Source organism: Balaenoptera ricei, chromosome 12, assembly GCF_028023285.1.
Source record: "Balaenoptera ricei isolate mBalRic1 chromosome 12, mBalRic1.hap2, whole genome shotgun sequence".
NCBI classification, from domain to species: Eukaryota; Metazoa; Chordata; class Mammalia; order Artiodactyla; family Balaenopteridae; genus Balaenoptera; species Balaenoptera ricei.
Genome location: NC_082650.1, coordinates 14,411,124 through 14,425,115, shown reverse-complemented (window position 1 = coordinate 14,425,115; position 13,992 = coordinate 14,411,124). Strand labels below are relative to the sequence as shown.

General features: G+C 38.6%; 1 protein-coding gene across 1 annotated transcript in view; it reads right to left on the bottom strand.

The window, feature by feature from the left end:
- Positions 1-13,992, bottom strand: part of SYNE1 (spectrin repeat containing nuclear envelope protein 1) — a 443,997-nt gene that overhangs the window by 74,576 nt on the left and 355,429 nt on the right. Inside the window, exons 119-124 of the mRNA XM_059940974.1 lie at positions 13,463-13,609; positions 11,325-11,479; positions 10,458-10,605; positions 8,376-8,470; positions 5,362-5,596; positions 3,568-3,762 (exon numbers count right to left, since the gene is read on the bottom strand). Coding sequence (XP_059796957.1) covers positions 3,568-3,762; positions 5,362-5,596; positions 8,376-8,470; positions 10,458-10,605; positions 11,325-11,479; positions 13,463-13,609 — 975 coding nt within the window. The remainder of the gene's footprint in view (positions 1-3,567; positions 3,763-5,361; positions 5,597-8,375; positions 8,471-10,457; positions 10,606-11,324; positions 11,480-13,462; positions 13,610-13,992) is intronic.

The following is a 13,992-nucleotide window of genomic DNA, read 5'->3' as shown; positions in this document are numbered from 1 at the left end:
GTAACAAAGGGCTAAATGTGTAAAACATAAAAAAAAAACCTATCCAAAGGAAAAAAGTACAGGAAGAAAAATAATGCACAATTTTTAAAGTGTACACCTTATATGCCAGCTACTGATAAGTGTTCTGAAGAATAGAATGGTGGTGTGGAATGTGGAGATCCCTATGTACTGACAAAAGAAAACATACATGATGTGCTTGTGTTTTGGAAGATTACACACCAAAGGTAACAAGAGTTCCCTCTAGGGAAGATACTAGGATTTGGGTGGTGGTGTAGGGGAAATTTCATTTTTTACTCTCTATGCTTCAATTATTATCTACATTTTTTTCAGACACATGTATTTCTTATGTAATTAAAAAAGAAAAGAAAAAAATGAGAGGAACTATGATGGAGACTTTATTCTTTACAGCACCCTATCCCTATCTACAAATTAGCCCACATCTGGTGTCTCAGTGCCAGTTAAATTCAACTAAACAAATCTCCTTCATTTTGTCCAATACCTCCCATTCCTGGCCTCCCCCTCCCTAGTAACCCTCCCCTCAACTTAAATTACTGAGCTCCAAAGACAGACAACTTGAGTTGCTTTTAGTAGTTAGCCTGGAGCCAAATCCTGCTGCATTTCCCTTCATATTATCCCTTTCATCATCTTTTGTCACCGGTCTTTTCCTGTCTAGGTTCTTTCTATCTTCTCTCCCGATGCCTTATTTTCAGCACAGCAACGCACGATGCTATTACAACTGTCTTCTTTAAGAAGTGTTGGCTACAGTGCCTCCCTGCTCATAATGTCTTTTGGTTTCTAAATAAACTGAGAGTTTGGCCCAAAGTTCTCATTTCTCTTTAAAATTCCTTCGAGGAACTTCCTAGAGTACATAACCTCATTCCCTCTTCCCATTCACCAGAAAGAACAAAAACAAGACCCCCAAAACAGAAGCCCCAAATGTCTATTTTGGACAGATTTGTTCCAATTCCGCTTTAGTAAAAGATCTCGGTGTTCCCAGGCTACTCTTAGTTCATCAACGCTAAGCATAGTGAGGGTAGACAGAATATCCTCTTTCTGCTTAAACTGAACAACATTCTCAATGAAATCATCACACACTGAAATCTCTGAACACGCAGGCAAGAAATGTTCATTGATCTAAAAGAGAAAAGGTCAGCTTTTTATTCTTCCTAACGAAAGTAAGAGGCAATAGTGAAGTGGGTAAACATGCAAGGCATAGAATTATAATGACTATTTTTGGCATATTTACTCAGCATTTAATTAAAAGCTAAAAATATGTAAGCTTTATAGCTACGGTGAAAAGATACAGTAAAACGAGGCTGTATAAACATTAGAATTCAGCTCCATAAATTCCTTTTTAGGCAAACAGGATCTAGTGTATGATCCAAAAGAAAATAAAACTTTAACAAGAGAATAGGGATTCCCCTTTCCAAGGATGGCTTAGATTCTGAAGCTATAACCAAGTCTTTTTTACTACATGAATTATAAGGAAATAACTAAATGTTATGGTCTGCAAACATCTATCAAAGTGGATGTTTTATACACCAACAAATAGACTAACAAGAAAAGCAAATGTAGTGACTCAGCCATCTCGCCTTATTAAGTCTTAGAAATGTGTCCAAAAACCAATCACAAATAAAGAAAAAGATATGATTAACATGTTCTCTGCAGAATGATTTACAATGTTTTTAATCCTTTCCTGAAAGCAAAAAAAGAAAAAAGAATCAGGCATATCGTATTACTGATGAATTGTGCTGTGTGCAAAAAATGGTTCTCTAACATATGCTGGGTGGCATTTTTGATTGATTGCTTCCTACACAGAAGGTGATATATTATTATTTTTTTTCAGCATTTTATTTTATTTTTATTTTTATTTTTTTTAACATCTTCATTGGAGTATAATTGCCTTACAATGCTGTGCTAGTTTCCACCGTACAACAAAGTGAATCAGCCACATGTATACATATATACCCATATATTATTAAATAAAATTCAGTAGAATAAACCCAATGAATGTGCCTACTTTAAGCATTAAAAGAAGCAAAATGTGTTTCATTAGCTTTAGTTATTACCTTTGATCCAAAAAGTGACAGGCCAAATTTAATAGATAATCTTATTGAAGTGTTGGTGATTATCAACATATATAAAACTTCAGTATTTAGTCATGTTCAATTTCAAAATGATAATAATATAAACAATAATAATTACCATCATTTATTGAGTACTCAGTATGTACCAGGTACTTTGATACATGATTTACTTCCATTATTTCATTAAACCCTCACAATGCCCTATGAAAGAGATGTAGTCATACCCACTCTACAGATGAGGAAACTGAGGCTTTGATAGGTTGAGTTAACCAGGTTACTTGGTTTCTTAATGGTTTTAACTTGGGTTTACCTGAGTTTAGAGTCTATGCCTTAATTCAACTGCTGCTTTAATCGTTTCTTATGCAAGGAATTGGAAAGTGAGGGAGAAAAGCATATTGTGGGAGGTCTGCTAAACCTACATTTCCCTAAACTTGCTGTGTGATCAGCCTGCTATCTGTATCCAACTAGAGGCTTAATATACCTCCTGGAGATTTTATCTCATAGCAACTTGCTTGGATAAGCTAAGATCAAATCAAGAGTATCTTCTTGGATAGGTTTTTCCCTGCTATAAAAGAAGAGACATCAATCTTGAAAACCACTTTAGAGTCTTAGATTAGGGAGTGGAATCTACTCTTTGCATTCTTGTCTAGATTTATAAAGTCACCTCATGGTTTCTGGCTTAGCACTGGCCATGAATCAGAATTCATTGCTTGGATAGTCTTACTAGACTTAAAACTACTTTGTTGGGGGATTTTCCTGAAAGACCACCTGCTGAAAATTGGGAAACTTTTCTAGTTCATGCAAGACAGGACAACGTCCTGAACAGGACACAGGGGGATCAAAATACTGCAGGGTCTGACGTAATGATCTGCATTATTTGATTCGCAGGATAACAGCGTTGAGGAAGCAGCACAACTATTAAAAGGGCTTTTTCTTTTTTAACATCTTTATTGGAGTATAACTGCTTTACAGTGGTGTGTTAGTTTCTGTTTTATAACAAAGTGAATCAGCTATACATACACATATATCCCCATATCCCCTCCCTCCCGCCCTCCCTATCCCACCCCTCTGGGTGGTCACAAAGCACCGAGCTGATCTCCCTGTGCTATGCGGCTGCTTCCCACTAGCTATCTATTTTACATTTGGTAGTGCATATACGTCCATGCCACTCTCTCACTTCATCCCAGCTTACCCTTCCCCCTCCCCGTGTCCTCAAGTCCATTCTCTACGTCTGCGCGTCTTTATTCCTGTCCTGCCCCTAGGTTCTTCAGACCACTTTTTTTTTTTTTTTAGATTCCATATATATATGCGTTAGCATACGGTCTTTGTTTTTCTCTTTCTGACTTACTTCACTCTGTATGGCAGTCTCTAGGTCCATCCACCTCACTACAAATAACTCAATTTCGTTTCTTTCTATGGCTGAGTAATACAGGGCTTCTTAAACTGCATTGGGCCTGCAGGAGGAAAGAGCCGAACTTACCTGCAACAAGAAGGCCAGTGTTTTCTTCTGCTCCCCCAGGTGCGCGCTGGCTGACCTCCATCTCGCCTGCACGTCAGCGAGCTCGGCCTGCAAGGCGGCCGCAGCCGCACCGTCGGCGCAAAGCAGGAGCTGCCTGCCCGCCTCCACGGTGAGGATGTAGCTGCCTTGCTGTCGCAGGAACACTTTCTCTTTGAACTGAAAGAAACCGCAGATTTTTACTTTCTCATTCTTCTCTTTACCATCTCCCCATTATAAGTATCTTTAAATAATCCTAAATTTTTTGCATACATAACATGCCCTCTTTTTTCCAAAAAGCTTTACTGACCCAGTACTTTGGGCCTGAGTGAAGCAATGTATAAATAGATGAGAATTCCACACAGAAAGCTTAGTTTCTGCTCCCGAGTTAAACGCAATCACGATGCGATAGGAAAACTGCTCTATGAGACTGATGCACAGGGGCACAGAGGGACATCTGACCCACGCTGGGGGCACAGGGAGCCTTCTTCAAATGGTGAAGCCTTCAGGAGTCTTGAAAGACACAGGACCACAACCATATTAAGAAGGGTCTGCTGTGATGAGAGCCAGGAGTCAGGGAGAAGGCATCTTCCACACAGAGAAGCAGGATGGGCAAATTTGCTATATGGGATAAATATGATGAATTCAGGACACTGGACTTAGTTTTCAGTGGCTGGAATATAGGATTCCTGTAAGAGAGTGGTAGAAGATGACGCCAGACCACACCTTGCACAGGAATTTGGTTTTTATAGTAAAAGTGACTTGAGATTCATGGAAGAGTATTAAGCGGTTGGGTAGAAAATGGAATGGAAGGCCATACATTGGATACTTTAAGACAGGTTAGGAAGCTATTGTCTATCTAGGCAGGAAATCATGAGCACCTAATCTAAGGTAGTGGCAGTAGGGATGGAGACTTGAGGGATATAAGATATGGGGAGGGAGTTAAATGAAGAGTATAGCTCTAGAATGACTCTGGGTTGCTGACTGATAGACCAGATAGCCGGTGATATTTCCTCGGTTTGGGCACATGGAATGGACTGGTGGAGAATGGTTGATCCAGAGATCACAGGCTCTATTGGAACCATGGAGTATTATTATGTCTGTGATACACATAGATCTAAAGCTAAAAGGGGGTTGAATACATGAGTTGGAGGCTCAGGAGGTGAATGTGACCAGAAGATACCAACTTGACCCTTCTCTGCTGGTAGGGAGTAGTGGAAGCCATGTGTATAGATGAGGTTTCCCAGAGAAGCAAGGAGGAGAAAGGAAGCAGAGAACAGTGACCTTCAAAACAAGAGGAGCCTATGAAGTGTACTGGGAGGGACTGATGAGAGGGTGAGGAGGTCTCCATCTCAGAGGCTGGACTCCCAAACTCCCAGGTGGGGAAAGTAAGGGGAATGGCAAAGAGCTCACACAGGACTGAGTCTTTCATCTTTTCTGGAATACTTAAGTTAAACTGCTCATGAGTAAAATATGTATAATCAGTGCAAAGTTTTCCTTTCCTTGCCATTGCCTTTCCATCCACGCTGGGATTCACTGAGCTGCTGGGAGACCTTGGTGGGTGAAGTGGAGTCAGTCTTTGTGAGAGGCTGGGACTCGCCCTACTTTCATTGTTAAATATGGACTTTGTAATGCCATCATTTTATATATTTCTGTTGACATTTGAGAACAATGCTTGTTCTCATTCCACTCTAAAATCCTTCTGAAGAACCGAGGCCAGGGTAAAGTGTGCAGCGGAAATGCAGAAGAGGTTTAAAAACCACCTGTTTTGCACCTTACCTGCACTTCATCAAAGAGGGTCCTTGCTTGCTGCAATGGTATTGGGACACTTCCGAGACCACTCACGGGTAGATAGGACACTTCAACCAACCATTTACGAAGCTTTTCTGCCATCTCCTGATAGCGCTGCCACTGGCGGATCTGGCTGTCAATGATGCCCCGCCTCTGCTGGGCCCTGCGAATCACCCCCTGCCACTGATTACTGAGAAGGGTCAATTTGAGGTTGAACTCATCCCTGGTGAAGAAATAATTACATAAGGAAAACCACCATTATCCTGGATGTAGTTACATAATGAACCGATACATGCATACTTGATGACCGTAAGCCTAAGAGGTGATCTAGGGCAGAGGTTTTCATATATTGTGCCATGATCTGTTATCAGGTCTACTGAAAGTAATTTAAAAAATTAATAACAGTTAAGCTATCGGTGTTTGCAAATGGTGTGTTCACGTCTTAGCACAGGTGGAAGACATATCTGTAAGGTCAACTGTCATTTGCCCTGTCTCAGAGTGCATGAGAGGGGACAGAGTATGGGGCAGCAGCTACAATGCGAACGGCTCCCTGAACATGCCTGTAGCAATGTATGCAGCACGTGGCAGCATCCTGTGTATGCGACAGCAGAAAATGAGGAGCCCAGCTTATTTACAACCTCTGTCTTCAGCTACAATGATAAGTCACTTTGGATGAACAAAACTGGGTTACTTTAGCTAGAACCACAAACCACTTAAATAAAATTATGTTATGTAAAAATATTTTTAAAAACTGTACTCCATAAACTCTCAGTATTCCCTCACAGTAGACAGTCCTAATCTTTAGCGGATTATTTCACATACTAATCTAAATCATCCCTTCTAACGTTTCAAGCCCACTTCACTTGTTCTTAGCAAAATGAAAACTATCTAGTCATCATTTTCTGAATAAAGGTTGTGCGTATACTTAGAGATATTAAATTTTATTTATGCTTTCTCAATTTCAGGCTAACTCATCTCAGATCTTGTAGTTGGTTCTTCCTACCTCTGTCTACTACCTTTTAAAAATGTTGGTAGTTTTTTATTATGTTTTTGTTAACATCCAACTGTGGCTTTAGAACTGGTTTGTCCAGTATCAAATAGAATGAGTTTCTTTGTAGATTATAGTGTTATTCACACATTTTAGTACTAAAGTGTAACATTACTTGCTCTTTCTCTATGTTACTAGTGTTGCTTTTCTTCCCTCCTGTGGGGGGCTTCTCTCTGAGTTGGATTTACTGTCCTGGGCTCCTATATTCTTCATACCTCTTATTATCGAGGGCCACTATAAACTTTGATTTTGTAACCAAATATGTTATTAAGTGCTTCTGGTTTCGAGAGGAAATTCTGATATTTATAATCTAATTTCAGTAGAACCAATTCATCATATTGATGAATTAGGTTCACGAGACTTCCCTAAAAGTTACAAGCATCCATCATCTCTGAAAACATCTAACTCCAGGGCTTGGAGAAGAGTACCCTATACATTGCTTCACTACCAGCTAGCCATCCAGGGTCTCTTTGGAGCCTCCGTCCTCACTTTGTAGAACCAAGCTGCTCTGAGCTATCTGTCAGCATGAGGAACTACTCAAAACATGACACTGGGCTCAATGCTGAACTTGAACTCTCAGAAACAAAACGTATAAACGAACTTTTAAAATGCAATACATTTGTAATCTAGGACCTTCCTATTTGTCAACAGGCTCTCATCTGTAATTTTTTTCACTCGCAACTTTCAAAATTATCCTTGGGTCCCATCCTCCCATTTTCATCTCTTTGGTGTTTTTCCCTGCTAACATTTAACATTTAATAGATGTTGGCTTGTGCATGAATTTTAAATTTTATTTTACTTAATGACTCAAGCTTTTATAATATTGTTACAGAGTAGGGAGGATAAAGCAAAAGATAAGTTAATTGCACTTGAATGTGTCTTATTTTGAAGGCCTTAAATTCTTAGTAAAGCTCACATTTAAGCTTGGCTTCCTTAGAATAGAATAAATATGGCATCACATTTTGTTGTTCCAAGCTTAATCATGAAAATCTTTCATGTACTTCCAAAGAAATATCCACTTAAAACTGAAATTGCTTCCAAAACTTTAAAAAAGAAAGCTCTTAATAAAAATAATGACTTATTTTCTGTTTTTTTCGAAAAAAAAAACGAAGTCAATTATAATCACAACTACTGTTCTAAATATGGAAAAGACATACACATGTGATAAACTAAATGAGGTTTGTATGCCAAATATCATCACAGAAAGTAATGGGGTAGAGTAAACATTGTTCCTAGGAAATGTAAATATAGGACGAAATTGCCAATTCATACACCATAAATCTAAAGAGGACCTAGATTTTACCTCTGCATTTTTAATACAGAGATAATCTGCTAAGTAATAAAGAGGAAACAGGGTTTCAGGTTGAGTGTAATCTGACTTAAGTTAGCAAACCATTTTCAAATGTGGAGACGTCACCATGGTATAGGAAACCTGGCTGGTCCTGACGAAAGCAAGGTACACGAGTGGTGGGCTTGATTCTATTGCTACTTAGTTATGTGACCTCGGTCAAATCAGTTCACATTTCTGCGCCTCAAGTTTTCATTTGTAAACAAGAGAGATGGTCTAGTGATCTCTATGCTCCTCTGAGGAATAAAATTTCTGTAATCATATGAGAATATCAGAAGCATCTGTTGACAAACCACTGATACATCACTGACACAATTCATTCTGATCTAGTCATTAATTCTAGTCCCCTACAGACGACTAGCGAAGGTTGGCTAGGTGATTTCCAATTACTCTATGTCCTTCATGTAATATAATAGCACTTCTTTAAAAAGATTCAATACTTAGTCGTTTCAGAGATTCAGACAAGTCTTTCCTCCAATTCCTGAGGCTCCTCTCCAGTACAATTGCCTTAGGAAGATTGGCTCTATGTCCTCTAACCTGCTCATTCGAAAGAAAATGGCTAATTTACTGGAACCTTTCTTCATAATACTATATCAAAGATCCTACCTGTCAACAACTTGACCTTGTTCTAGAAGATGCTGTCCATCAACAATGATCGAGTGTAAAATCTGCTGACGACTGAACATCTCTGCTTGAAACAACTGTTATTTTTAAAAAAGAAAAACAGAATTTAGAGTTCCTAATTTTAGTGACCAGTTCTCCAATAACTTTCCAAAAATTCTGGTTCAAGTGAGACTATGAAAAATATTTCCAGCCGAATCAGGTTGTGTATGAAAACCCGCAATGTAAGAATATTTTTAAACCATCAATTAAGATAAACTTAAAGATACAGTTTAGTTTTTGTTTACTAAAACTAAGTGACTAAAAGTAGAATTATGTTTCCCTTCTTCCTTTCAAAATCACCTAATAAAGTTAGTTAACACATAATTTGTATTCTGTTTTTTTTTTTATATGCAGAATATGGTCCATTTTCAGACAGAGAATCGCTTAAGACCTTTTAGAAGTTGAAGAATGGAAAAAAATCCACCCTTTTAATAAACTCACTGTTTTTCAATATAACTCAGTTAATAAAATTGTTTCCCTACTAAAAAAGCTCAAGAGAAAGTCTTTCAGATTTTCACTGTTTTTTAAACAGCTTTATTGAGATAGAATTCTATATCATACAATTCACCTATTTACAATTTAATGATTTTTATTATATGTCCAGAGTTATACAACCATCACCACAATCAATTTTAGACTATTGTCATAACTCTCCCAAAAAGCTCCACACTCATTAGCAATCACTCCCCATCTCCTTTCAATCCCCCCAGCCTTAGGTAGCCACTGATCTATTTTCTGTCTCTATGGATTTGCCTACTCTGGATGTTTCATATAAATGGGATCAGGTAATTTACTGTCTTTTGTGACTGGCTTCTTTCCTCTTAGCATAATGTTTTCAAGGTTGATCCATGCTGCAGTAGGTATGAGTAGTGTGTTCCTTTTTATTGCTGGATAGTATTCCACTAAGTGGATATACCACATTTTATTGTATTCATCATCAGTTAGTGGATGTCTGGGTCACCTCCACTTTTGGGCTATTATGAATAATGCTGCAATGAACAAAATTCTGGTACAAGCTTTCGTATGGACATATATTTTCCTTTCTCTTGGGTGTATACCTAGGAGTGGAACTACTGGGTCACATGGTAATTCTATGTTTAACACTTTAAGGAACTGCCAAATTGTTTTCCAAAGTAGCTTCACCATTTTACATTCCCACCAGCAATGCATGAGGATTCCAACTTCTCTATTCCCTCATCAACACTTGTTTTCTTTTTCATTGTAGCCATCCTAGTGCGCATGAAGTACTATCTCATTTTAGTTTTGATTCATTGTATATTACTTCATTGTTGGTCAACTCTATAAAACTGGACTTAAAAATCCCTTACACATATTTAAATTCCCTATTTTTAAAAATTTAAGCAAAATGCCTTAAAATTAATTTCATTCTCTTTAAAGTCCAGCATTAAGCTTTTCTCTGCTTTAGCTGCATTCTATCTCTCCATTTGTGTATATTTCATAAACACGGGAGCAACTTAGTTACACCAGTAAATAGCAAAATAGAGACTAATTGCAAATTGATTAATTTGCTTTTTGTATCTAATTCTTTCTCGATGTTTCTTGAGAAATGATTATAATGTAATTTGATCAAGAGGCACACCTGGAGATATTTGGTAGTTTGATTTCCTAGTATAAAATATGTATATGTTTTTTTAAAGAACTCACAATTTTTATTTATCAAAGACTTTTAATCAAAGCATAATCTCCTAAGCAACTAGCCTTGGCAATATTAGTGTAGTCTGTAATTCAACTGGGAAATTATCTTACCACAATTCTGGCACCATACCTTGCAGGGTATTGAAGCCTGCCCCATGCTTATAACCAGCTATGGAATAAAGACTGGACTGCATTTTTGTGATTAAGATAGCGAAACTTCAAGCTTAAGAAAGAAGGCAAAAACATCGCGTGCATTTGAGCAGATTCAGCACACATTAGGGGACTTTCATGCTTCCACATGGCATTTTGCAGCATCTTCCAAAGGCCTAAAACAACTTTATCACCCAAAAATGTACTGGCATAACCTACCTCATGTGCTCTCTGCTGCTCCAAAAGATGCTGATAATTGCCTGAAATCTCCACTGCTAACTTCTGTTCCGTCTGAACTAAGAATTCCATCCATGTTTCACATTTTTCCAAGAAAGTTTGATGTTGTAGCAGAAATGACTGTAACTTACTGACAGAAGAAGGAAAATGAATAATGGTGGTGCTGTCGCTTTTTTCTTATACCGTCAGCATATAAAACGAGATTAAATATTCTCTGTTCCAATTCTAATTTGACCTCCACAAAGCTTTCATGTTAGGTAGTAAAATTTTGTGAAAAATAAAAAGAAAATTGAAGAAAAGAAATTTATTTATTTATTTATTTATTTTCTTTTTTTTGTCTGAAACATTTATATTAACATGTTTCCATACAAATAACCCAATGAAAGTTTAGTATTAGTTGTTTTGTTTGTTTTTTTATACTGCAGGTTCTTATTAGGCATCAGTTTTATACACATCAGTGTATACATGTCAATCCCAATCGCCCAATTCAGCACACCACCATCCCCACCCCACCGCAGTTTTCCCCCCTTGGTGTCCATATGTCCATTCTCTACATCTGTGTCTCAACTTCTGCCCTGCAAACTGGCTCATCTGTACCATTAAGAAAAGAAATTTAAATGACAAAATTATATATCTTTAATATATTCTTATATAAAAGTTTTATTTTTTGATTAAAACAATATTCAGTACATTAAACATGGGAAATCACTTCACATTTTGAGTTTCTCAATTTTAGTTCAAATTGTGTGAATAACATTGGAAAGACCTAGAATTTATAAATATACACAAATCGTGAACTTATTTCTACTGATGTTTCAGAGTAGCCAAAACATCTCTGGGTTACTCTACCTGAATCTTTCTGTAGTCTGGGAGGAGATCAGAGACCAGTGCCGGTTCAGATTCTGCATTCTTTTGATTTCTTTATCATTCAGGGGTAACCTGTATCCAAGCTCATTTAGCCGGTCTAAATCTGGGACCATGCTGCTGAATTTTAGCATCTGTCCCTGAAAGCAAGATGCAAAACTAGATTTAGCACCACGGTCAGAAAAGGCAGAGCTCTTTCAAAAGTGCACAGCGAACTTCTGATTTCAGGAAGAAGCTGGTCTTTGGTTTCCTCTGCATTTCTAGGCCACCTCCTCGCAATCGCCAGTGCTGCAAAGAAAGCAAAGCTGCATCTCCTCATCAGCTTCCACTGCTGCTGCTGTTGTTGCTATAGCTACTCACCATCCCTTATTGAACATTTAACAGTTTACGTGTATTATTTACTTGATTTATTTACTCATAAGTAATTCTTGCTTGAACTGATAAAGGATGAAAATTGTGCTGATGACTGAAAGGACTTGTTTCTTTCCCTTTATATTTCATTATCCATGTTAATCTGCTCCTTTATTATTTAATAATAATATTAGTTAGAATAGTAATAGCTAACTAACATTTATTGAGCACATATGAACCAAGCATTGTTATAAGAGCTTTACAGGTAATAACTCATTTTATCCTCAAAACAACCCCATAAGGTAAGAACCACTACTGTTCCCAATCTACAGTGAGGAAGAAGAGGCACAGACACTAAGTAAATTGCTCAAGGCCACCCAGCTAGTAAGTGGTAGAGCCAGGTAAACACGACTCGTTGGGTTCTCCTTGGATGGAACACAATCCCACCTGAGCTCCAAAATCACCACCCATTATCTTAAGAGCTTCAGTTTTAGGTCCTTGACCCCAACCCCAAAGTTGGTGAGACTCAACTGAGAAAGCAGTCTATGCTTTCAGATCGCTTTCCTCCCTTCACACACAGGACAGAGCTGCCTGTCCTGGTTTTCCTGTGGGCATTCGTAACTCCATCTAGGAAATCGGCTACAGGCAGGAGAAAAGGTCAGGACACCTTTGGCTGTGTGTGTGTCCACTCTGCGTGCTCTGCAAAAGGCTCATAACCCTGAAGAGAGAATAAATCTTGCCAACTGTCGAAGCCAAAAGCAAACTATTAGATGGCAGAATTTCCATGGGGAGACATCAGCAGTGAACAAAACTGACGTGCCACGGTCCTTCTCGTGGTGCTCAGAAAGAGTAAGACACCATTCCAGTAGCAGAGAGAACAGCAGCCACCTAGCACGTGAACATCCTTGGACGGTATGATGAAAGTCTGAAGAAAAATAACAGTGGGCTATGAAACTGTGTCGCTGTGGGGCCTGACCATGGACAGAAGGGGAGCCTTTCTGAGAGTGACACTGAATAAAATGACCAGGAGTTGATGCCTTTTGGGGACAAGGAACGGATTCCAGAAAGCAGGGGATGGGCATCTTACACACAGACGCTGGGAAGCACTGCAGCTCCCAAGTGCCTGGAGAAGGAGGCAGACGGAGGTGAAGGCGAGACCCTTAGGGAGGTGGAAGCCGGGTATTGCTGGTCTTGATACTTCACACAGATCTTTAGCCTGAGAGCAGCGGGAAGCCATGGAGGGTTTTAAGCAGAGGAATAACAGTAATAAAATGTGCATGTCTATTGTACTATTTTATTTACTGTAAAGTAGTTCATAATTAAGTAAAACCTTTTAAAAGCAAAAGATCATTCTGGCAGCTATAGGTTGGAGGGAGAGAGGTCGCTGCAAGGAGGTCCACAGAGGCTGAGGCTGTGGCCTTGGCCCCTGAGCAAGATCGGACAGCTTAAAGTAGGAGTGGATGATGGTAGTGATGGAGATGGGAGGTTCAAGAGCTATGAAGGAGGTGATGGATTGGGCGCGGGGAGGGACCAGAGCTAGGAGGAGGAGGAGTGAGGTGGAATTCTAGCACTGCTCCTGGGGGTCTCCCAGCACGGACCACGAGATCAGCTTGAGCTCACTGCCAACACTCCTCTCAAGAGAACAGGAAAGCAGAGCTGGCAAGAGTTTCCTTGGGAACAAAAAGTAGGCTTATGTCAGGAGTTTTGAGTTTTCTTTAGGATTTTGAAGATAGAAGATAGAAGATCTGGGACGAGGATTTGAACACACTTACCTTAAGTTCCTCCATTCTTTCCTGGATGGTCGAGAGGTCAGACGAGTGGCTAGGGTCCTGCCCTTGTAATATTTCTTCAGCTTCTACTATCCAGGCTTCCAAAGCTTCTAAACTCTTGGTAAAGGTTTCATAGTCAAGAACTCCAGCCTTTTTTTCACAAAAGAAAATTGGTATTTAGAAATCTAGTGAAAGGGGAAGTGGATATTAAAATTATTTTTCATATTCTCGTGCCAAATTGCCATTCTCAAGATGCCATTCCTAAAAAGACAAGGCTACAATAATTTAAATTTTCTTCTTTTTATTTATATAGTTTGCTTAACACTTAGAATTACTTCTACGTACCATTAAGTAACCAATTAAAGTTATTTTTTACATACATTATCAAACAGAAATATATTCTGATTCTTGCAAAAACTTGTCAGGTAAACATGACTGTTAACATTAAAGTCACTTAATGTCTATTAATTGAACATATTTTACCGTGGAAGGAAGCACTGATTTTAGGGCAAAAGTACATTGTAGAGAAAAGT